Source organism: Rhipicephalus sanguineus, chromosome 10, assembly GCF_013339695.2.
Source record: "Rhipicephalus sanguineus isolate Rsan-2018 chromosome 10, BIME_Rsan_1.4, whole genome shotgun sequence".
Classification (NCBI taxonomy): Eukaryota; Metazoa; Arthropoda; class Arachnida; order Ixodida; family Ixodidae; genus Rhipicephalus; species Rhipicephalus sanguineus.
The window spans coordinates 7,878,043-7,900,083 of record NC_051185.1 but is presented as its reverse complement, the minus strand read 5'-3'; the positions used below and the strand labels follow the sequence as shown (position 1 = coordinate 7,900,083).

At 49.3% G+C, this 22,041-nt stretch overlaps 2 protein-coding genes across 3 annotated transcripts in view; both read left to right on the top strand.

Moving 5' to 3' along the window:
* LOC119406947 (tudor domain-containing 6) overlaps nt 1-15,713 on the top strand; it is a 44,764-nt gene extending 29,051 nt beyond the window's left edge. For both annotated transcript variants that reach the window (XM_037673746.2, XM_037673744.2), the window contains 5 exons: nt 3,835-4,203; nt 7,711-7,995; nt 8,775-8,903; nt 9,806-10,226; nt 12,352-15,713. In XM_037673746.2, coding sequence (XP_037529674.1) covers nt 3,835-4,203; nt 7,711-7,995; nt 8,775-8,903; nt 9,806-10,226; nt 12,352-15,269 — 4,122 coding nt within the window. In that variant the 3' untranslated portion in view covers nt 15,270-15,713. The remainder of the gene's footprint in view (nt 1-3,834; nt 4,204-7,710; nt 7,996-8,774; nt 8,904-9,805; nt 10,227-12,351) is intronic.
* The window catches only part of LOC119406953 (uncharacterized), a 487,035-nt gene that overhangs the window by 209,086 nt on the left and 255,908 nt on the right, over nt 1-22,041 (top strand). The gene's annotated exons all lie outside the window — the stretch shown is intronic.

The following is a 22,041-nucleotide window of genomic DNA, read 5'->3' as shown; positions in this document are numbered from 1 at the left end:
AAGCGCGCGCCGCTTTGTAGAAACGAAAGCAGCTCGCTGTTGCGGAGTTGAGCGTTGCTGGTCGTGGGCGACGAGAAACCTCTTTGCAAGCGTCACGTTAAACGCACGCGTACGGTACAGCAAGCGTAGCGCTGTTGTAACCATACTGCACGCTTTTATTGGGCGACTACGCAAACGCGCTTCCGTCCGCTGCCAGGACCGCTAGAGCGTCGCGGAGTGCGCATCGCTTGCAGGAAGTTCGTCATCGCCGCGTTAACCGAACAAGCTCATCTGTTCTCATCGCCGCATCTGTGCACGGTCTGGAGCGAAGTGGGTACAAAGAACACTCCCACGACAAATGCGCACGTGCAGCACGCGGCCCGGTGGCCCGGCAGTAACGCCGTGAGCCGAGAAGGCGACGCGCTGCACGCAACTAGCCAGGAGACGATCAGCTCCACGCAGCCGTACCGCGTTTCACTGGAACTGTGTCAGTTTTCATTTAGTACCAGATCGCGGTACAGACGCACACGCATATATCACGGAAAGCCAACACTGTCCGTTCTGTCGCTACGTTGGTCACTGCGTATACCGGACCCTGTAATATAGTTCCGAAATGGTCCTGCCGTTGCCACCGCGCGCTATCGGCACTATTGGACGGTCGTGCGAGAGTACCAGAATCTTTTCTCCAGTTCGGGAAAAAGAAAGAAAAAGCTTTGCAGTGGGTACTTTAGGCAATATTTGCTGTGGCACTGTATTTATTTGTTTGCTGGCGGCGATGGCGTATGCAAGGAGATGCAAATGTTTACTTGGTGGTTAATGCGTACTACCGTTTAGTGCGTAGTTATGCCGCGTTCCCGGCAGGTACGCATTAGCGAGGTTCCACTGTACTACCCATCGTTTCCACATTGGCCGAACCACCATGCTTGCAGCTTCCCTGCAGTGATTGTTGCAGAAAACTTTTACGGTTCATGCTACCAAGTGTGCCACTTTCAGCATGTTTGTGTGCTCCAGTCGAGGGTAGGGCGCGACATTTGCATGGCCAAGGCTGTAGTGGCAATATGGTTGTGGTATGCTGAAGCTTTTCGTTGTCTGCAATCACCCATGCTCTTTCTGTCACGCAGGTTGTGTTCACTTTGCACTCGTCACTGTCATGCATTTTCACCTTGGGTCACGCTTGAGCATGTGGTTCTGTTCCACAAGCGCTTTCCTCGTGGTGCAGCCCATCTGGCATTGCAAGCGAATTAGCTTGACCAAAAGCCAGGTTACATTTTGGACTCTAATGTAATTGAAGCTACTGGCATAGGCCAGCCTGTAGACAAATGCTATTTCATTTCTACAGCAGCAGCGCTTGCCACGCCGCTTGCGTTGCAGCACAGCCATGATAGCAATACACATTTTGGCTGGACCACGGCCGCACTGGAACGCAGCCGTGAATGATCATAGTTTCGTCCCATAGCTTAACATAGAGTGTCAAATAAAGAGCAATGATACGTCACAGAAATACTTGGAAAAACTTGTAAAACATAGAAAGGCAATAGCCTGACAAAAGGGGATAACAGTTTCGCTGTTCTGACGGCTTTCAAGGCATGGAGCTGGCTGCATTTTTCACATTCATAATGGCCTGTAGTGGTACTGGGAAGAGCAGCTGGGCCACTGCATGGTCTTCATGTCTGAGAAGGTTGATAAGCAAAAAGAAAGGCTGAAAATTTACATGTGCTAAGTAAAAGAAACAGTCCCAGCAGTCTAGGTTTTGAACTTTTCCCTTGAGGCTTCTTGTCATCTTTGATCCTCCTTTCATGAGTGGCCTCAGCTGGTCTTTTGTTGCCTTCAATAAGCACCATGTCGGCACCACATCACATGCATTGCCAGCAAGTGAGCTGGAGAGAACATCAGCTCGGGCTTCTGTCATGATGCTCGTGGCATGCATTCCATTGGTGGTGGGCGGTTTTACAGCAGAAATAATTTTGCTTTGCTTGCTGCACGGGTGAAGTCCGCACTTTTATTCGTGTCATAATCACCGTGAACGGTAAGTGGGGACACTTGAAGTGGTGCCTTCTTCTTCCGTTTTATGCGCTATTGCTTTTCTGTGAAAAATGTGGCTCTTCTAAAACACGCTTTTACCAAGGCTCATTTGCACCTGCGACTAGCACCGGTCACACAACCATTTACGACTGGCGATCAAAAAGCGACTCAAGGTGACCGATGTTCACACCTGTGTGCAACTTATACCCATCGCCACACAGATTTCAAGCCCCGCAAAATAAGGTGACATCCTGTTCCTCCTGCGCACGTGATTGGTTCAGAGGTTTGTGACTGCAGTCGTGCAACTGAGCCAGAGTAGTCACTTTGCAACCAAAGTGGCCATTTGCGACTAACTTGGTTGCACGACCAGTGCTAATCGCAGGCATCAAACGAGCCTTTAGTCTCCCTTTCTCTCTCATCCAGTCAGGGTGGTTGTTTGCATATTCATTTTATTTTTCATATTCAACTTTATTAGCAGCATTGGCATGTAAACATGCGTGTAAAAAATTTCTGTGCATGTAAACATGTAAACGTGTTTCGTGCACAGAAATACCCTATAAAGTGGGCGGGAGGGTGACCGCCGCTGTAGCTCACTGGTAGAGCATTGGACGCGTTATCCGAAAGTTGCAGGTTCGGACCCTGCCAGCGGCTAGTTGTGTTTTCGTCCACTTTAATTTCTTCACATTTAAATTGTAATTACAGTAGAACCCCGCTGTTACGTTCCTCACTGCTGCGTTTTCCCGGCTGTTACGTCGTTTTCCGCCGGTCCCGGCATAGCTCCCATAGGATACAATGTATTGGGAACCCCGCTGTTACGTCGTAACTGTCGGCCCGTTCCCGTATGATACGTCGCGAAGTGCACTCGGAGCTGACCGAGTGACTACCAAAGAGAGCCGCCATGGTGCATTTTCACGCAGCTTGGCCTCGTTTGACCGTAATATTAGCCGCATGAGAGGCGCAAGCAACAGAATCTTTCAATTGATGCAAACAAAAGCATGGCCTTCGAGATTCAAATTGCAAAGATGGCGTCTATGACGTAACTGCTCGCGAAAGCAAGGCCTTCGAGATTGGCATTTACTATTGAAAAAAGCATAGCCTTTGAGATTTGTATTGCACAAACATGGCGTGTATGACGTAATTGCTTGCGAAAGCAAGGCCTTCGAGATTGGCATTCACTTCTGCCATCGCGTTGGCGTAGTCTCATCATCATCGTCATTTGTCGGAGAGCGGGAGGAGTTCGAGCTGGTTGGAGCTCGCATGGTCGTGCGTGCGGTTCGCGGTCGGACTCGCCGCGCCGGTCGTGATTGCGTGTGCTTAGTTCTTTCATGCCTACAGCTGTTGGTGTTAAAAAATCACATACGTTGATTACATTTCTGTGGATGAGGCCGTCCTAAGCTCCGCGTTTCTATCCATCGACTAGATCGCGGCTGAGCGCGCCAATTTTCGTGCTGCTCGTAAGAATTGAAATAAAATTCTGTACCACTAAATATTTTGCCGTTTTTCCTGTTTTTCGGCTGTTACGTTTCCCGTCTCTTACGTTTATTTCCTACGGTCCCTTCAAAAACTTATCAGCGGGGTTCTACTGTACTGCAGTACAGTTAAAAAACTGCAATAACATCCCCTATACCTTCCTTGACTTCATTGTCTGCTGGTATTTATTCGGAATAGCTTGATGTAGCTGGGCCATCAAAATTAGCCTTGCAATAATTTGTCACCAGCATTAGCATTCGATTATGAAGCTCTTGTTTTACGATGGCTGCACATTTAGGAAAGTGCACACGCTCGCACTGATCGGTTGTTCATGGCAGATCTCCCACCGCGCGTGCTATGCAGATCCTGGCAAAGTATGCAGAACTGCCGGCACAGGCCATTCGATGTCGAGTCCGTTCGGTGGCTCCCCCTGGCGGTCTCTCGTCGTGGCCGTTGCTGAAAGACCAGACACCACTGCAGCAGATATTCGATGGTGTCTTCCTTTGCCGGCCAGCCGCGCAGAAGGATGGTGTCCACCTTGTCGACCTGGAACGCCACGGTGGTGGGCCGTCCCTCGTCGAGTCTCTGGTTGCGGCGGGGCTCGCTGCGGACGCGACCGCCATGCCCCGCGAGCTGGGATCCGCGTCGGAGGCCAGCCAGAAGCAGCCGCTGAGGGCCGTGGTTTTACCCGCCGAGCTTGTGTTTCATCCGAAGCAGTTTGTCGACGTCAAGGTGGGTTGTTGCGCCTGGAGTTGTCCTGCTTAAATTCTGTTTTGATAGTTTGTTGCCGATTGTTTAGTTGCAGCCGATGGGTTACTGCTTCTTTTGCAGCAGTAACGCAATTTAATTTGTGTAAGCCCTCCCTCTTTTGAGTCGTATGGGATGAAAAATTCTGGAACATGGGGTGTCACTGGAGCCAACGTTTCGACAAGCAGTCTTGTCTTGACTTCAAGGCTGCTACAGTTGCAGCCTTGAAGAAAGGACTGCTTGTTGAACCGTTGCTCCAGCAACACCCCGTGTTCAAGTACAGTAATACCTCGTTAACTCGAAGTAGTAAAAACCAGAAAAAATTTCGAGATAAGCAGATTTTCGAGATAAGCAAAGTTGGGCAAATTCCATTGAGAAATTCAGTTCTATCTAGAAACGTTATCCCTACTGACCAGTTTCTTAACAGGAGCGCCTAACTGGCTCTTTGTAAAGCTTTTGAAGAAAAATTATGACATACAAGCGCTATTAACCAGCTGTGTTTTTCGGCACTGCCTTTTTATTTAGTGCAGAGTGACCGACTAAGGCTGGTCTGCCTCTCAGTAACACTTGCACCTAGCAAAGCTTTCTCGAGTTGCTTAACATATCGCATGTGCCGATCATCCGCGCCGCTGCACTCAAGTTTATTTCGCATCAAGCGAAGCATGTATCTTGTTTCGGCGGAAGTCGTCACCCCTCGAGTAGCTGCGTCGACGCTGCCGCGATCACTGTGCGTGACGCCACGTTGTTTGGCTTAACAAAATGGTCAAACCAGCCGATGTTGCAGGCTAGATCAGTTTAGCCCACCGCTAAGTCCAGAGAATCGGCCTTATCTGTCGATGTGACTGGAAGGGGCTCCTCTCGCACGATGCCACACATTCAGCGCCGTTTTGACGTCCGGAAACTTCGAGCCTCGAATCCGTTTCTTTGATTAGGGCTACCTTTCTTTGCAGCGTCAGTGACTTGCTTTGCTTTGGTGGCGTTATCCTCACCACATCGCACGGCCGACGAAAAAATCCGCGCGACGTATCTTGCGTAAATAAAATTATAATAAAATGCTGAAATCGCATCTCTGACGGTAAACAAAACGTGTACGACCCGAGCTATTTTGCAGTGCCTGCTTATGTGCACGTCTATAGCGTCACATGACGTGACACAGGGTTGCTCGACAAAGTTGGTATGCCGCTAGGTTCCGACTTTACTTTCGGGAACAGTGGCCACTTCGTCATAAACGCGGCAGCCTCGCGCGAACCTTGTGAAACGTATGACATTTTGCCGCTAGTATTTTGTGAAACGGTTCGGCGGCGAAGTTTTGGTTCCATTCTCAGTCGAGATTTCGAGATAACCGAAAGTGGGCACGGAAATACTTCGAGATAAAAGGGCAATAAATACATTGCGCCTATGGGAAATGGTTCGGTACCGCGGAAAACTTCGACTTAGCCGATTTTTCGAGATATGCGAGTTCGAGTTAACGAGGTATTACTGTATTTTGCATTTTTTCAAGCTTCCATCTTCCCCTGAACTTCTGCTTTATTTGAGTCACATGGATGTTTTAATGAAGCGGTCAGCATGCATGGATGGTACGTGCTCACTTAGGAGTTCATTGTGAACTGCTCCTCTGTGAAATGCATGTCATCTCGAAACTGTTCATCAGAAGTGCTTGCTAGCCTCAAACATTCGCTCATGACGGTTCCTGCTATGAGGAGTTTAGGCTGCTCCACTCCAACGTACAGTTGCGGACCGTTTATTCGGATGCTACAAATTCGGGCATGCTTGTTTATTCGGACACCTTCGCAGCAACGCCACTCGTCCCATTGAAGTAATGTAAACTCACGACCGAAAATTCGGATGCCCCACAGTGTGCCGTTCAATTTTTCGGACTCCGGCTGGCTGATCGAGTGTGACGTTGAACGCCATGACAAGCTGTCATCAATGTTTACAATATTTTTGATAGGTTGCCAGCACTGAAATGTTGCACTGGCTAACGCTGGAGATCAGTGCCGGTGCCAAAAATCCACACAGAAATTGCCGATCTCGGAGGCTATGTTTGTTGGCTGCACAAAACTGTTGCCTTTTGGCTCTAGCCAGTCAAGTATCCATTGAACAGCTACCACGACCAAACAGCAGGCTAAGCCAAGCCAAGATGGAATCAGCTCGCTGCGGCGTTTGAGGTGAATGACAGCACGGACGAGTATGACGCAGATCCTAACTCAAAGAGAGTACGACAACACAAGCGGTGTAACATCAACCAGACCAACGTCGTTCCCTTTTGCCCTGTGAGGGTTTGTGTTGTCAGATGTTTCTGAGGCTAGGCCCGATCTGCGTCCCTAGCTTTGAGTCTCGCTCTCCCTTGTTTGTTGCTTGGCATGCGTGGTCTCATCTGCTGAAATTGCTCTGATGCCACCCATTCCATGTGTGCCGTCGGACCTAAAGAAACACGGCAACTACAAGGCCCCCATTGATGGCGAAAAAAGCAGTGATTATTCGCCAGGTGGAAAGTGGCCGACCTCAATCCGAAGTTGCTTGGGATTTTTTGCTGAATAGGTGGATAGCAAAACGGCGCGTCGTCTGCTACAGCACTTCCGGTTATAGGAACCGTCAAGGCTCAGCTCTTCGCTGCTTCAAGTTGTGTGCGGTTCAGTGTAATCGGGGAGGAGGCAAGATAACTGTTAACAACCGCGTCGCAGAAAGTACGCGTTTTCTCCCCGATTACACTGAATGGCACACACCTTGAAACAGCGAAGAGCTAGGCATCGAACCGGAAGACGTCATTTTGCTATCAACCTATTGGGGCGATGAGATCGTCCATCAGCTACTCGAACCAGTGCATGTGGACAGTGACTGCTGTGATGACGCGCCTCCCACACCACAGCTCCCACCCACAGGGGTGGCCAAAAATTGGCTGAAATACAGGCCGACTTCGTTGCGCGTAAGCATGCATGTGTACAGATGTGCATTGACAAGTTTTTGCCGGCCGCTGGGCCAATAAAGGTGCTTTTTTCTGGTGAATCCTTTTTTTCAGACTCCCGATTATTCGGACTTTTCGGTGGTTCCCGCAGAGTCTGAATAACGGTCGGGGACTGTATTTGATTATATGCATCGCGTTACTGTCAAGTTATGTCTCGCAAATTGTGAGGGAGGGCTCTAGACACCAGCTGACCACTTCACTTGAGGAGTAGCTACCTCAGTGGTGGCAGAAGTGATGGGGCATGTCTGCAGATAGGGCGACTAAGGTGGTTGCATTCCTCTAGTAATATTGTCTGTTGGGCTAGTTGGTGCATGTTCAGTATGAATGGTAAACTTGGCACCAAAAACACGACCACACAGGAGCACGTAGGCAGGACGGGTGCTCCCGCTCTTTATGCACCCGTCCTGTCTATGTGTTTTTTTTGTGTTCCTGCGGGATCGTGTTTTTGGTGACAAGTTTACTATTCATACTGAGGTTGCATGCCTGATGGCTTATGTGTGTTCTCGTTGTCCACTGCAACACCGCAGGTGACTGCCGTTGTGTCCTTGTCGGAGGTGTGGTGCTGCCTAGTGGAGTGTGTGGAACCCATGGCGAAGGCCCTCCAGGAGGCCGGCGATGCGGCACCGAAGTTCCGTAATCCGGTGCCCGGTGAAGCCTGCGTGGCACGGCTGCCATCGAAGGACGAGGGAGCCGAAGGTGACGCCGTGCTCACGCCGTGGGCACGTGCCGTCGTGAAGTCTCGCCCTTCCCCGGCCAAGCTGGAGCTGTTCTTTGTCGACGTGGGTGGCACCAGGGTGGTGCACCACACTGAAGTATGAACCAGCATTCCTTACCAGCAATAGTCAATGGGAGCATGTTCTGTTGGCACATTATACTGATGCCACGGGGGCACTTTTTGGTTGCAGTCTAATAATGACTGTTCCAAATATTTGTCTACAAAAACTGTTGCATTTTACTTAGGTTTATGCATGTTTCAAGTTGCTGAACATGACTTGTTGCCCTTGTAATGTGGGGAAGCTGGGCAAGTTGTATAGTCGGCCACAGAAGTTTGAGACGCAGGTAACATGCTAAGACACGCACTTGCTCACTTAATGACCTGTTATGCAGACAGCCGCGAAGCCTGAACTGGCAGTCTATTTAGAGCGTGCTCATTTACCATTTCCTGCCTGTATGTGTCATGAGATTTTCTAACAAAATGACCAATGACGACTACACTCGTCAACAAAAATTGGTCCCACGCGGAACCAATAACGACTATACCCGCTGTAGTCGTGCTTTTCGACACTAGATGGCCCCACTTGTCCATGTTTTTTCAATAGTTTATTCCTCCTCCCGTGTCCCGGATTTCATTGCATTGCCACCTCCGATACTGCGCATGCGGTATCATTTTACGCAATTAGAGAGATAAACATTATTTCATTCAAATAATGGTACCGTCTAATTCAGGGAAAAAAGAAAAGAGTTAGGTGCTAGCCTTACCTTGTAAAACACTCCCGTTTGTTGCTATCGCATTCATTGCATCGCCCTTACAGTGAAACTAATTTTGTTTCTCTAAGCTTTATTTTTTTTTTATTTTTTTTTTTTTTTTCAGGTGAAGCAAATACCACCAGAGTTGACTACTCAGCCCGGCTGCGCGTTCCAGTGTGTCCTGAACTGCAGTTTCCCTGTCGACGCCACCGAACTGTCAGCAAAGATACTGTACAAGGAGCTTGTGTTGCAGGTATTCTGTCTGTTGCTTAATCTCACATCCAGTGATGGAAAATGCAGACTATAAAAATAATTGCAAAATTTATTTGGAATGCTTAGTTTCCGAACTCTGCAATGTGGTAACGCAAAATACGAGGCTATATATAGGGTTTTTTCGACAGCACAGATTTTTTTATTAAAATGCTATTACAGTCAGGCTCCTGTTGTTTTCGCGAACTCTGCATTGAGGCGGAAAAGCTTCGCTGCACCTAAAGTTACATTCAAATGGGTAATTAAGAAAACTTAACTTTTTAATTATTAACTTTAGGGTGGGGTTTTATATGGAGGAGTTCTAGAATGTGACAATTTATGGCATGCCCATTTTTTAAAAATGGTAAAAGAAAACTTGCGTAATTTGAGATAAAGATCACCAACATTCAAGAGCCCAATCGAGGCGATAGCGAAACTTAGTGCACCAGACGCGCAGAAAATCTGTCAGCCTGTTAGTCAGACTAGCAGGTCACGTGAAAATGTTTTCAAAAATGTGCATCGTGCAGAATGTGGTCTGCAAAAACGGCAAGTTGTCCCAAATATCCATATATACCGCTTATTGTTTGCATTTCACTGGAGCAGCTGAAGTGTTGTGCTGCTAAGCACGTTGATGGCAGTCCAATTCCCGGAAGGGAGGAAGGAAAAGGTTAGAAGAGAATATTGCGCAATGCAATAGAAAGTAAGAAAGGTAGTAGTCTGGCATGCACATGCCAAGCATCACTTGCCTTCATTTTCCCAATAGGGGAAGGACTCCTGAACTTGTTTTTAAAGTGTGTACTTAGCTTCAAAAGGGGAGGGGAGTCTGGCAGTTTCTGTAGCGTAGCACACAGAGAACGTGGAGTAAATGTGTAAAGTCCCAATCTGCACATTCTTCTCCTTTGCCAGGTCGAGCAGCAGCTGGAGCCTGCGAAGGTGATTGGGTCACTGTTTGACACCTCCGGAGACAGCGAAGTGAATGTCTTGGACAGCTTTACGCCGCCACCGCCAGAGGAGGCACCACCGCCACCACCAGAGGAGAGTGCACCATCACTGGAGGCCGCTCCAGCTCCAGAGAGTTCTCCAACTTTGCATAACGTTTCAGCTCCAGAGGAAGCTCCCATTCCAGAAGAAATCCCCACCTCAGAAGAGCAGGTGCAGACAAGCCAACCCGAGGTTGTAGCCGACACAGTTGTGGCTGACACAGCACCCCCCACTGTCGAACCCCTAGCCCCCGAGCCCGAAGTGACCGATTCGGCTCCGGCGAGAGGTCCAGCACCGGCTAGGACGTCGCCTCCGGTCAAGACATCGTGGCCACCTATGCATCGGGGTGAGCCTGACGACGATGCTGGCGATGATGCGTACGGTAGTGCTAACGATGACGTAGAGTCTGCCAGCGAAGGCAGTGTCCACAGCCAGCTGAGCAGTGGTGACGAAGAAGGTCACAATGGTGGTAAAAGTACCGCCGACAATGCTGATATAAGTGACGAGGGTCGTGAGAGTGTTGCTGATGGTCAACAAGTTAGCGGTAGTGATAAAGCTGGGGATAATTGCAATGAACTGCACGTTAGTGGTAGCGATTAGGGGTGTGCGAATATTCGAAATTTCGAATATTTTTCGAATAGTGTTTGCTATTCGATTCGATTCGCACTGAAATTTTACTATTCGAACTATTCGAACTTCCGAAAGAAAAATGCAGTCAACGTCCAGTTGAAAGTGACCCCTTCAGATTTTTTAATATGCTTCACCTCATTACACTCTCGTATTGCGGCAAAGCTGCCTTTCAAGCTCCGTTACGGTCGAACTTAGCCAAGAGAAAAAGTCCGGTTGGAAGTGGTCCCTAGATTTTCAATATGCTTCACCTCCTCACACCCCCGTATTGCGGCAAAGCTGCCTTTCAAAATCCGTTACGGTCGAACTTAGCCAAGAGACAGTCAACCTCCGTTTGGAAGTGGTCCCTAGATTTTCAATATGCTTCACCTCACTACACTCTCGTATTGCGGCAAAGTTGCCTTTCAAGCTCCGTTACGGTCGAACTTAGCCAAGAGACAAAGTCCGGTTGGAAGTGGTCCCTAGATTTTCAATATGCTTCACCTCATCACACCCCCGTATTGCGGCAAAGCTGCCTTTCAAGCTCCGCTACGGTCGCAAATGTATTAACTCAAGAAAACGCTGGTTCCAATATGGAGATGAAAGATGTGGCAGAGTTGTGGGCTCAATTAATGCTGTTTTGGACCTGAAATTTGGGCAGGAAGTCTGAAAAATCGGACGCCGAAGCTTTTTAGCATCCAAAATTTCAGATGTTCTTGTATATCGACGTCTACGAGGCAGATTTGGAATTCCAGACTTGAAGGGAGCACACCCTTGTCTGCCACATCAGTTGGCCTTCCACAGAAGTTGAAAGAGAAGGAGAGGCTGAGGAAATGGCATCTCTGCCTATCACGTGTAAAGTGTTGTCGGCAAACCTTTGGTTGCACCAAATCATGTACATAAATGCAATTCGGCCTCTACATTGCCTCATTCTTGATAAAAAAGACAACTATGAAATATGACTCCACCAGCGCTTCATCAACCTCGCGAAAAGAAACACTTTCATGTTGCTATCTCACAAGAACATACTTAGGGATTCTCTGGAACTTTTTCTGTAATTTCACTTCGAATTATTCGAAAATGTTTGAGAAATATTCGAAAATTATTCGAAATTATTCGATTCGATTCGCACTCAATCTTTATTATTCGAATTCGCTTCGCACCCAAAATTTTGCTATTCGCACAGCTCTAGTAGCGATGCCTCGGGTGGCGGAGATAGGCCAAGTGAGGAGTGACGAGTCGGCCTGCTATAACTGCTAACTATGAGACTATTACTTGATAGTAATGTAATGGAGCACAGGCTTGTATGTCTGTTACCTTGAAATGGTACGGTGGCAATGGTGTCGGGTGCACAGAATGGGAAGCGCAGCTGGAACTATGCTCATAATTGTAAATAGCGAACGGCCTCTGTTGCATGGGGAAAGAAAACGAAAGCATCAGAAATGGCCACATTTAGTTGGTGTCTTAAGGTCCATCTATCCATGCTTCGCTACAGGATGCCCAAGTGATTGTAATCCAGCTGCCATGTTTTACCGAACATTAAAAACATGGTAATACTTCCATTGCATGCTTGCATAGATAGGCTCTGCATGTCTGTTGTGATGTGATGCATCAACACCTTTAAGCCTTCTAAAAAGCTTTCATCAGTTCAGTTCTAGCTCTGGGGCTTAATATGATTGTCCATGGCTTTGAATGCACTGCATGCGGAAGCTCTTTGGGAGTAAAACTGCTGCGCTAATGACCAGTCATATATTGCCCTAGGTGTGGCTTGCTTGCTTGCATGCTTGTTGGCAATGGGTCTGCTCCTGAATGTGCTTTTCTGTCTCTCCCCCTTCTCTCACCACTGGGTGCAACCCCTCACACAGGCCCAAGCAGCCACACGATCGTGCCATGCTATCCTCCGCTTTCAAAAATATCTGGCAAGATGGCAGCTTACGTGATGCATGCCGAAGATCTCTTATGTTTCTACGTGATGCGCAAGGAACAAGAGCAGGCACTGGACGACCTCTCCATGCGGCTCGAGGCTTTCTATACCGAAACTCCCAAGCCAGTTGTGAAGCCACTGCCCAAGCTGCCCTGCGTGGTCTTCTACCCGCAGGATGAAGCCTGGTACCGCGCCAAGGTTACAGGAGACGGCTCGTGCGTGCAGTTTGTTGACTACGGCAACGCTGACATTGTCCCCGAAGTGAGAGAGATTGCCGCAGAGTTTCTCGAGGTGCCGCCGTTTTGCTACAAATGCAAGTTGGATGGTGCGAAAGATCTTGCCGGTATTCCTGGTGTGTTCAGCGCATTCAAGGAGATGATTGTGGATGCAGAGCTAGAACTCGAGGTCATGACCTGGGGCCCAGAGGTCACTGTGAGGCTTGCTAAGGAGGGCCAGGATATCACCACAGAGCTCAAGAGTAGGTTTCTCTCCTCGGAACCTGCGGCATTGAAAACAGATGCTCAACAGAAGCCTGTTGTTCCTTTGGAGGGCACACCCGCCAATGAGCCCTCTCCTGCTTCTGCTGAAGAGCGTGAAGCTTGCACAGTGAGCCACGTTGATGGCCTGAACTCGTTCTATATGCTGTACTCAACCAAGCTGGACGATCTTGCAGACTTTGTGGACAAACTGCAAGAAGTACTGGTTTCTGCACCCCCAACAGTGGTTGAGACACCCAACAGCAGCACCCTCTATGCTGCTCTTTACTCCGGAGACAACCTGTGGTACAGGGCTAGAGTTGAAGGCCCCGCAGAAGAGGGTGGTTTCAAGGTTCGTTTCGTGGATTACGGTAACGTGGAGACTGTGAAGTCTGTGGTGTCGCTGGACTCCGAAGAGTTGCTTGTCGAGCCGTTCTGCATTGAATGCCAGCTTGCCGATGTAGGAGGTGCCGGTGACTCGAGTGCCGTGGACAAATTCAGGGAGCTCGTCCTGGACTCCGATCTCCTGGTTGAAACGGTGAAGTCTGAAAAGCCAATGACAGTCCGGCTGTTCACCCTGGACGGTGTCGACCTGTTGTCCAAGCTTCCGCTTTCAAAAAGGTACAGGAGCACCAATGTTCCACTTCACCAGAAAGCTCTTGTCAGCATCATGCATGTCGAGTCGCCGACTGACTTCTTTGTTCACTTCAACGACCGTCTGGATGCCTTGGAGGCCCTGACACAGCAACTGCAGGAAGTTCCAGAGTGTGAAAACGCACCGGCCGATATGTCACAGCCATGCATGGCCTACTGGTCTGATGAGCTTCCCTACAGGGTCACTGTCCTTGAGGACAAGGGTGAAGCTGAGGGCGCAGCAAGCGTTCGAGTCAAGTTTGTTGATTATGGAAACACTGACACTGTGGAGCGAGCAGGAATTCGCGAGCTTCCTGATGCGCTGCTGTCTGAACCCCTCTTTGCCATCAATTGTACTCTTGATGTCCCCGAGGGTAAGTTGGGCCAAGAAGCACTGGAGAAGCTGAAGGTTCTAGCCGATGAAGGGCCAGCCTCTTCTCTCTTGGCTGAATTTTTGGGAGAGAGGAATGGCCGCTACGTCGTTCGCCTTCTGGACATGGGCATAGATGTGTTAGAAAAGTTGCAAGGGGCCGTGCAAGATGCCTCCCAAGGTGGCAGCAGGGACGTCACTTCCGACAGTCCGAACGAACCTGTTTCTGAAGAAAGAACTTCCGAAGTACCCGAGGGTGCTCCCGAGGCCCCCGTCACCGAAGGAGCAGACAAACCGAACGACCAGGCCTCCACAGATCCTTTGCCTGACAACGTTGCCGTGGCGGAACCTCTTCAGTGCTCAGAGCTAGACACTTGCCAAGGCACTTCAGAAGACAATGAGGTCGTGGGGCTTACTGTTGAAGCAGAGTCTCCAGAACAAGAAGGGCCATCAGACGAAGCACCAGATGTAGCTCCCGAGAACTTGCAGAGCAGTGAAGACCTGCCTAAAGAGTACACACACCCTGAAACAGAGTGCAATGGCTCAAGTCTGCCGGTAGGCTGTGATGATGTTCCTGGCGAACCTGAACCTCCATGCAGTGCAGTGGGTGGTTCTGCAGAACTCGAAGAGACTATGCTTTCAGAAGGAGCCAATGTTTGTGGTGCTGCTCCTTCAGCAGTTTTCGATGACAACATGCTTCCAGAAGTACCTGAATTTGGTGAAGAAGATCTCTCTGCCTTTTCCGAGGAAACCACCCTGCCTGAGGACAAGCGTGCAGCAGAAGTTTTTGAAGACGCTCTGTCTGAGGCCAAGTGTGAGGCAGAAGTCTTCGAGGACGCGCTTTCCGAGGATAATGCCAACAAGGAAAGCAAAGGGGTATCACATACAGCTGACACCTCTCCGATTGCAGGCGTGCAGAAAGGTACGCCGGTGAAACAGGAGAATGGAATCACCAGCTTGAGCACTGCCAGTTTGTCCGACAAGCCGTCCGCCTTGGCAGGATCTGGTGATGCGTCCATTGCCAAGACAGTTAGTGACGAGGCACGTCAGGAGGAGCCGCTGAGAAAGACTGATACTGACGTTTCAGAAGTGGGCCTGGCTCTAAAAGAAAGCGATGCGCTTACCTCACAACGACAAGCGGGCAAGGATGACTGCTCTGCGATGGGTGCAGCTGCCATTCCTAAGGCCACCGTCCTGAACATCGGTGCGGGGGGTGACGGAAGACCGGCAGTCATTCCAAATGGTTCCTCCTCGGCACGCTCTAGTCCCTTCACGGCACGTCGCTTCAGTAGGCGGCTGAGCCTGGACGACTGCCCAATACCTGGTGCCTGCACCAACGCAGAACTGCTGGAAATCCAAAGCAGCGATACTGTGAACTGAGGACTAAGACATCGATGGGCTGCTAGTGCAAGAGTGTGGTAGTTTGTGAAAGTGCCTGGCCAGTGTGCTTAACTTCATAGCTTTGCCTTTTTGCCCTTTTTGTTTTTTTCATCCTCAGCATTCATTTTTATTCTGGCATAAGAAAGACATTGTAATACAATCCTCATATAAAGATTGAGCAGGTTCGCAAGAGAATCCTGAAAAGTTGTGCACTAACAAACACGCACATTTGATACACGTTCTACTTCATTATGATAACCAGAAAATTTTTGTGATATTGTGCTATCATTCATTCCTGCATTCGTTTGTGCACAACCACAATTTGCACTTCTGTTCCCTGTGGTGTGCAATCTTTGTTCCCAGTTCATATGTTTGTGTGTTTAAGATTTATTGTGTGTTTTGTTGTTTGCAGTTTGGAAAAATAAAAGATCTATTTTTCACTGATCTTGTTTTGTTTTCTCCGAGCTTCAGAGAGTCTGCCTGGCATGTTTGAGCATGGCTTGTATTTTGAACCAACCCTGGTGCTAAATCTTTGCATAGGGTTGCTTGGTGGCTGGTACCAGTTTTTCTCAATTGTCTACGGACTGTTCGACCTCCTTCCCCAAGACACCATTTGGCAGTCTTCCGATTGGAAGTCTTATAAGGCGAATTGCATTAGATGCCTCATCAAACGAGGAAATTGACTGGCGTCAACACGAGTGATGCCAAAAATCATCACGTGTCGTCACAGATAGTTTAAAAGGACACTTGAGCTTCGCCTTCAAGAATTGAACGTGATAGCTTAAGCCCGGACCCCCACCCCCTCGAAATAACGAAAAACGGCGCGTCGCTGCATAATATGGTCATGAAAAACGGCGAACTGTCTCAAACACCTAAATGGACCGCTTGTTCTTTACGTTGGGTGTGTAGTAGAGCTGTGCACGGGCCGTATTTCCGAGCCCGAGCCCTGCCCGGGCCCGCTTACTTTGTCGAAGGCCCGCCCGAGCCCGACGGCAAAGGGCTGCGAGCCCGCCCGGCCCGGCCCGACGTACGAAAACACAATCCCGGGCCCGGCCCGGCCCGGGTTTTTGAAGGTTCGCTGCGAAAACAAAACATCGTTTTCCGGTAATTTGGCATTTTACTAAGCATATCAAATATGATCAAACGACACACGACGAACAGTCTCTATTATACAGATTACAAATTACAAGTAGACGGCCTCGTGCCAGCAACAATGGAGTTCGCTCGCCAAAGCCGTCACGTGTATGGGGTATGCCCATGCAAGCGTCAGCTTGCACGAAGGGGATCTACGTCGGGTCGCCGTCGCGTGCATCTTCACTCATATCTAACGCGAACAGTCGTGTAGCGCCGTCACTAGCTCAGGTGGTGTTACTTCTCTGTTTGTCGGAGTGCAACAGAGCCAGTGCTTCACCTGCTCCCTTTTTGTTTAAAGTAGCGAATGGAAAGAAAAAGCGGTAAAGGGCGGTCGCGGAAATGGCGCTGCATGCGTGCTGGAAAACAATTCCCGCTCATTCTCTATATTTCGGGCTTGAGTCGGGCTTTGCGCCGGGCCCGAGCCCGGCCCGATAAAGCTCCAAGTAGCCCGAGCCCGGCCCGGGCCCGAGGTGAAAATACGTCGGCCCGCCCGAGCCCGGCCCGCGGGCCGGGTCGGGCTTTCGGGCTACCCGGAGCCCGTGCACACCTCTAGTGTGTAGTACCAGCGCCTCCTCTATTTTTCTGTGCCTGGGCGAAGGAGCGGAGCGCAATGGGAACCGACCGTCGGCGTTAGTGCGGCTTTTAGCCGCCGGGCGCCGCCACCGTAGTAGACTAGCCGTCGCGTCGTCGCTCGCGGAAATGAATGGCGTGGCCGCATTCGAAGCAGCTATATGGTTCAGTTTTCGGCTGTATTCGTGTTGTTTAACGTATAATGAAAACTTGTAAACTGGAATCATGAAGCACTTGTTCTGGGCAACCAGCCCATTTCGAAGGCATGTGTCTTTCGCGGCTATTTGATCGAGACGCTCGCGCGTCGTCTGCTAGCCCGATTCCAGAGAGCGCATGCCAGTGATGCGCGGAAAATTGTTTTGCAACCGTTACGTTCGCTTGACTGAGAGTTGGTTATTGACTGTGTGAGCAGCAGCAGCATTTGCCGAGAGCTGATACTGAAAGCTTGGGCGCTTAAAGTTTCCCGATGCGTGCTACCGTCTACTGTTGTAGCACACTATACGCAAGCCATGAGTTCATGCTCTAAATAGCATGAAATGTCACTAAGCTGCTTCCAGTGACAATGTACATAATGACTGTCGGTTGTTTCGCCGGTAGCGCATGTAGTGTCCATGGGCTCCGATTCTTCAGCTTCGGGACCTAATGTCAGCGCAGCATGCACATGGCGGCGATCGCGAGGCAGCGTTGCTACTGGTACTACATGCATTCGTTGACTGTTCGGACGCAACACGGTCACGTTTAGGGATACTTACCATGCTTGGTTCAGTTGTTACCTTGGGCTGCAAACGTGAAGGGTAGTCTGTAATGAGTGACGCTACTGCATCCTTCCTAAGCCGCCGCTTCTTATATTTTATGAAATCTTCGCGTCGTAAACGACGGCTGCATATTCTAGTGTAGTTTGAAGATGTATTAGGAGACCAATTATCCCGCCTAATTACTGCAAGCCAACTCTGCCGAACACCAGCGGCAGCTGGAATTTCATGGAACGACAGCTGAACAGTGTATTAAGGCGAAAGCCTTAGATGCCTCATCAAACGCGAAAATTGACCGTCGGCGGCGTCAGCACGAGTGATGCAAAAAATAATTACGTGATGACGTCATCATATGACGTCACAGATCATAAAATTTTGTGACATCGTCGTGACGTCACATAACGTGACGTCGTCATATTACACCTTCGCTTGGTCAAAATAGGCCGATCACGGAGGCAGTGCATGCCTCCGCTGATGTGCAGAAAGCTTGCACTGCCTCCGATCATTGAGGCTGTAAGAAAACCACGTTAGGCGCAGAAATATCTAGGTGGGAGGCAGAAAATATTCAATACATTGACTATAACAAAAAGAAGAAGATGGCTTTCGCCTTTCAGTCGTCTTAGATGAGTGCATAAGGAACCCTGTGAGATTTTTTTGTCTTTATCAATAAAGAGAATTAAAAAAAAAAAGACAATCGTGATTTCTTTCGGTTCCATTTGCAGAGTGGAACACAACAGTATGACATACTAAGGCATTGGTGCGGTTGCAATAGCCTGAAATAGAAAATAAAACGCGAATACTATCAAACTCGAGTGCAAGTATCGAACCGGCAGCACGGCCTGACAGTCTGCCTGCGGAATACTTTCAGCGGGGATGGAAAGACACGCGAACATGCGGCATCTGCATTCTTTGCTGTTTCGCATCTATTTTCAAGTGGTTATAGCCTCGATGACGGATGAGAACACGACGTCATCCATGACACAATAAAAGATCATCTAGCATCTTTTTATTGCCACCACGGTTAGAGCGTGATGAAAACAGCGCGCCGCTATGTTCGCGTTTCTTTCCATCCCTCTGTACCTGTGAAAGCCTGCAAGAAGCACAAATGCAATTAAACTCGGATGCAAACACGAATTCGTGAGCTTCGTGATACGTGCGGCCGTTCAGCGCCAGCTTCTCGTAGTCTACTTGCACAGCGCCACCACGCGGCAGCGGCGAGCGGACGCGGAGCGCGCGCTCGACGGCCCGAGGAGAGCGTTCGCCCAGGCACTGAAAAATAGAGGAGGCACTGGTAGTACTTGCCCGTTTCTTTGTTAAACTCTAAAGAAGTGCAGCAAAGAACTCGTTCACTTGGCCGCGGCGGCTGCATTTTCGATGGAGGCGAAAATGTTTGAGGCCCGTGTACTTAGATTTAGGTGCACGTTAAAGAACCCCAGGTGGTCGAAATTTCCGGAGCCCTCCACAACGGCGTCTCTCATAATCATATCGTGGTTTTGGGACGTTAAACCCCAGATATTATTAACTCGTTCACTTGTCGGCGAGAAGCGCCGCAGTGGCTGCTGGCTAGTTTTAAACTACAGTGGAAGACAAAGCGGAAATTGCGGTTTTCTTGGGTACAGCACGAAAGAAACGGATACGCACTACATACCAATTGCAAAGAATAAGAGGTCCATTGGGGTACATGAGACTGCTTGCCGTTTTTCATGACCATGTTCTGCTTCGACGCGTCTTTTTTCAAAACACTGTCACGCGAGCTTACGGCCTTTCGCAACTAAGATGATGGATTTCCTGCGCTCAGTCGCGGTTTCGCCTAAGTCGGGGCCTTTAATTTCGGTGATTGTCTCAAATTACAGCAGTTTTTCGCGATTTAAAATAAGAATGGTCATGCTCCTTCGGTGGGGAGAGGACTGCGCGATTCGTGGACGCGGCAGAATACGCAAACAAACACCGGTTCACGGCGGTAGTCGTAGATGTTAATTCCCGGCTTACGCACGCGTGTAGTGTCAGCACGAAATACCCAGACACAGCGGAAGAGGTTGCGATTGCGCTTGCGCTTACCGACCCCATCTGCGAAGCTGTTCTTAGCGACTCACAAACCGCAGTCCGTAACTACGCGCGGGGGCGCATTTCCCCAGAAGCTCTCCAGATCCTAAGGAAGGCTGGTCGACAGCATTTCAACAGCACCGCTATCCTATGGTTCCCAGCACACGTCACCATCCCCACCGACGAGGGTCCCCCTAATTCGAACGAGGTGGCACACCGCTATGCGCGAGAAATGACCCGCCGTGCAGAGTCGGATACCGCCCCGTCGAGTTCGGACCTCCTGCTTCAAAACACGCGAAAACGCTTGGTCAGGTACAACGACATCACCAAGCACTACCAGTTAGGCAGGCCACCTCACCCCAAGCTAAAACGACGCCAGGCAGTCGTCTGGCGACAGCTGCAAACACACACGTTCCCCAGTCCGGTGCGATTGCGGCACATTTTCCCTGCCCAGTATCCGAATGCTACTTGTAAATTATGCCAGACAACCAGAGCGACGCTCTCACACATGTTATGGGAGTGTCCTGTCACAGCAGCTCAGATGGCAGTAGCTCCGGATGCTCTCGCGTCGAAGTGGGCAGCCGCACTGCGCAGCTCCAACTTCAAGACACAAGAATGGGCAGTCCAGCGGGCCCGCGAGGCGGCGTTGAGGCAAGGCCTCGAAGTCCCCTCATGGGAGACCTGAGCCCGGGTTATTAAACATCGCCGGACTTTCAATAAAGTTGTTTCCATCCATCCATCCATCATGTCATAAATTGTCACACCCTACAACTCTTCCATGTAAACAACGGTCCTAAGGTTAATTTCAGAGTTAATTACCATGTTTTTGTTAATTACTCATTTGAAGGTAAGTTTAGGTGCGGCAAAGTTTTTTCCGCCTCTGCGTGGAGTTCGCCTGCGAAGACAAAGGCCTGAATGTCATTAATTTTTTACAGAACTATTGTCTAAAAGCTGCTGACCCGAAGGTCGCGGGCTCGATTTAGGACGCGGCGGTCGCATTTCGATAAGCGCGAGGGGCCTGTGTTAGGGATGCAGAACTATCGATGGCACTATTGATACTATCGATAGCTCAGTCACTGCGAACTATTGGTATGGTATGGTATGGAAACACTTTATTTAGGTCCGTCGGGGCGTGAACTAGCATGTAGCGGGCCGCTCCCACGTCGGGACAGATAGGCCTAACCTGTCCGCCACTACGAACTATTGATGGTAAAAAACACTATCGGTAGTATAAAATCAACAGCGCGAACTCATTGCAGAATCAACTTTCTTCCCCACGCGCGCGTGGTACATAACGGAGCCGGAGGAGCAGGCCCAGCAGGCTGAAGGGCAAGAAAGTTGACGTGCTGCCGTTCTTCACCAGTGTTTTGCGGATACATGATCATAAAGTCAAACTGTTCAGCTGTGGCGGAAAGGAAGCCGTTACATGTGGTGGAACTGCGCGGCTTCAAACTGATATTGCATTTTATTATTTCAAAAAAAAAAGAAAAAAAAAAAAAATATATATATATATATATATATATATATATATATATATATATATATATATCAAGAGCTAAGTTTGTTAGTTGTAAGGTGTAACTGGTTGCTTTTGGATATGAATTTATTGATGGACATATTCCGCCATTTTCACTGCGGAAATTATTCAGGGTGTCTACCGACCGGGAAAACCGGGAATTCTCAGGGAGTTTGGGTAGTCTGGAAATTCTCAGGGAAATTGTGCTCCCATCAGGGAAAATCCACAGTAACTTTATTGAAAGGCAACGAAAGTCGCGGTATCGCTGGCTCGATATTTTGTGAACGCATTTTTCAAATCAAATGGCCGCTGCAGCTGCGGGGAAGTGGCGCACCTCGATGCTGTCATCGCCTTCGGAGCGGTGAAGTGGGAGAGAATCCGGCTAATGCGTGGCATGCGGGAACCATGAACAACGACACATCGTATCGTGCAATGTTGTCAGGGTGTTCTGTGACTGCGCGGTGTAGTTCTGTATTCTTTCTCGCGCGTGCTGTGCGTTAGCGCCCGATATGGTGTTTTTGTTATCGCCGCGTGTCAAGTAACAAGCATGATTAGTTATAGAAGCGGTAGCAGTAGATGTAACGAGCTTGAGTTATCTTGCAAGCGATCGCGATCGTTCAGGAAGCGGATGTCTTCGACAATGCTGGTATCTGGCATGCCATCCCGATAGGCGAGAAAAAAGACGACGCTTGTGGGCTGTTATCGGAGAGCTCACTTGCTCTGATCCCGAGTTTCAAAGATGCTTTTTAGGGCTCCG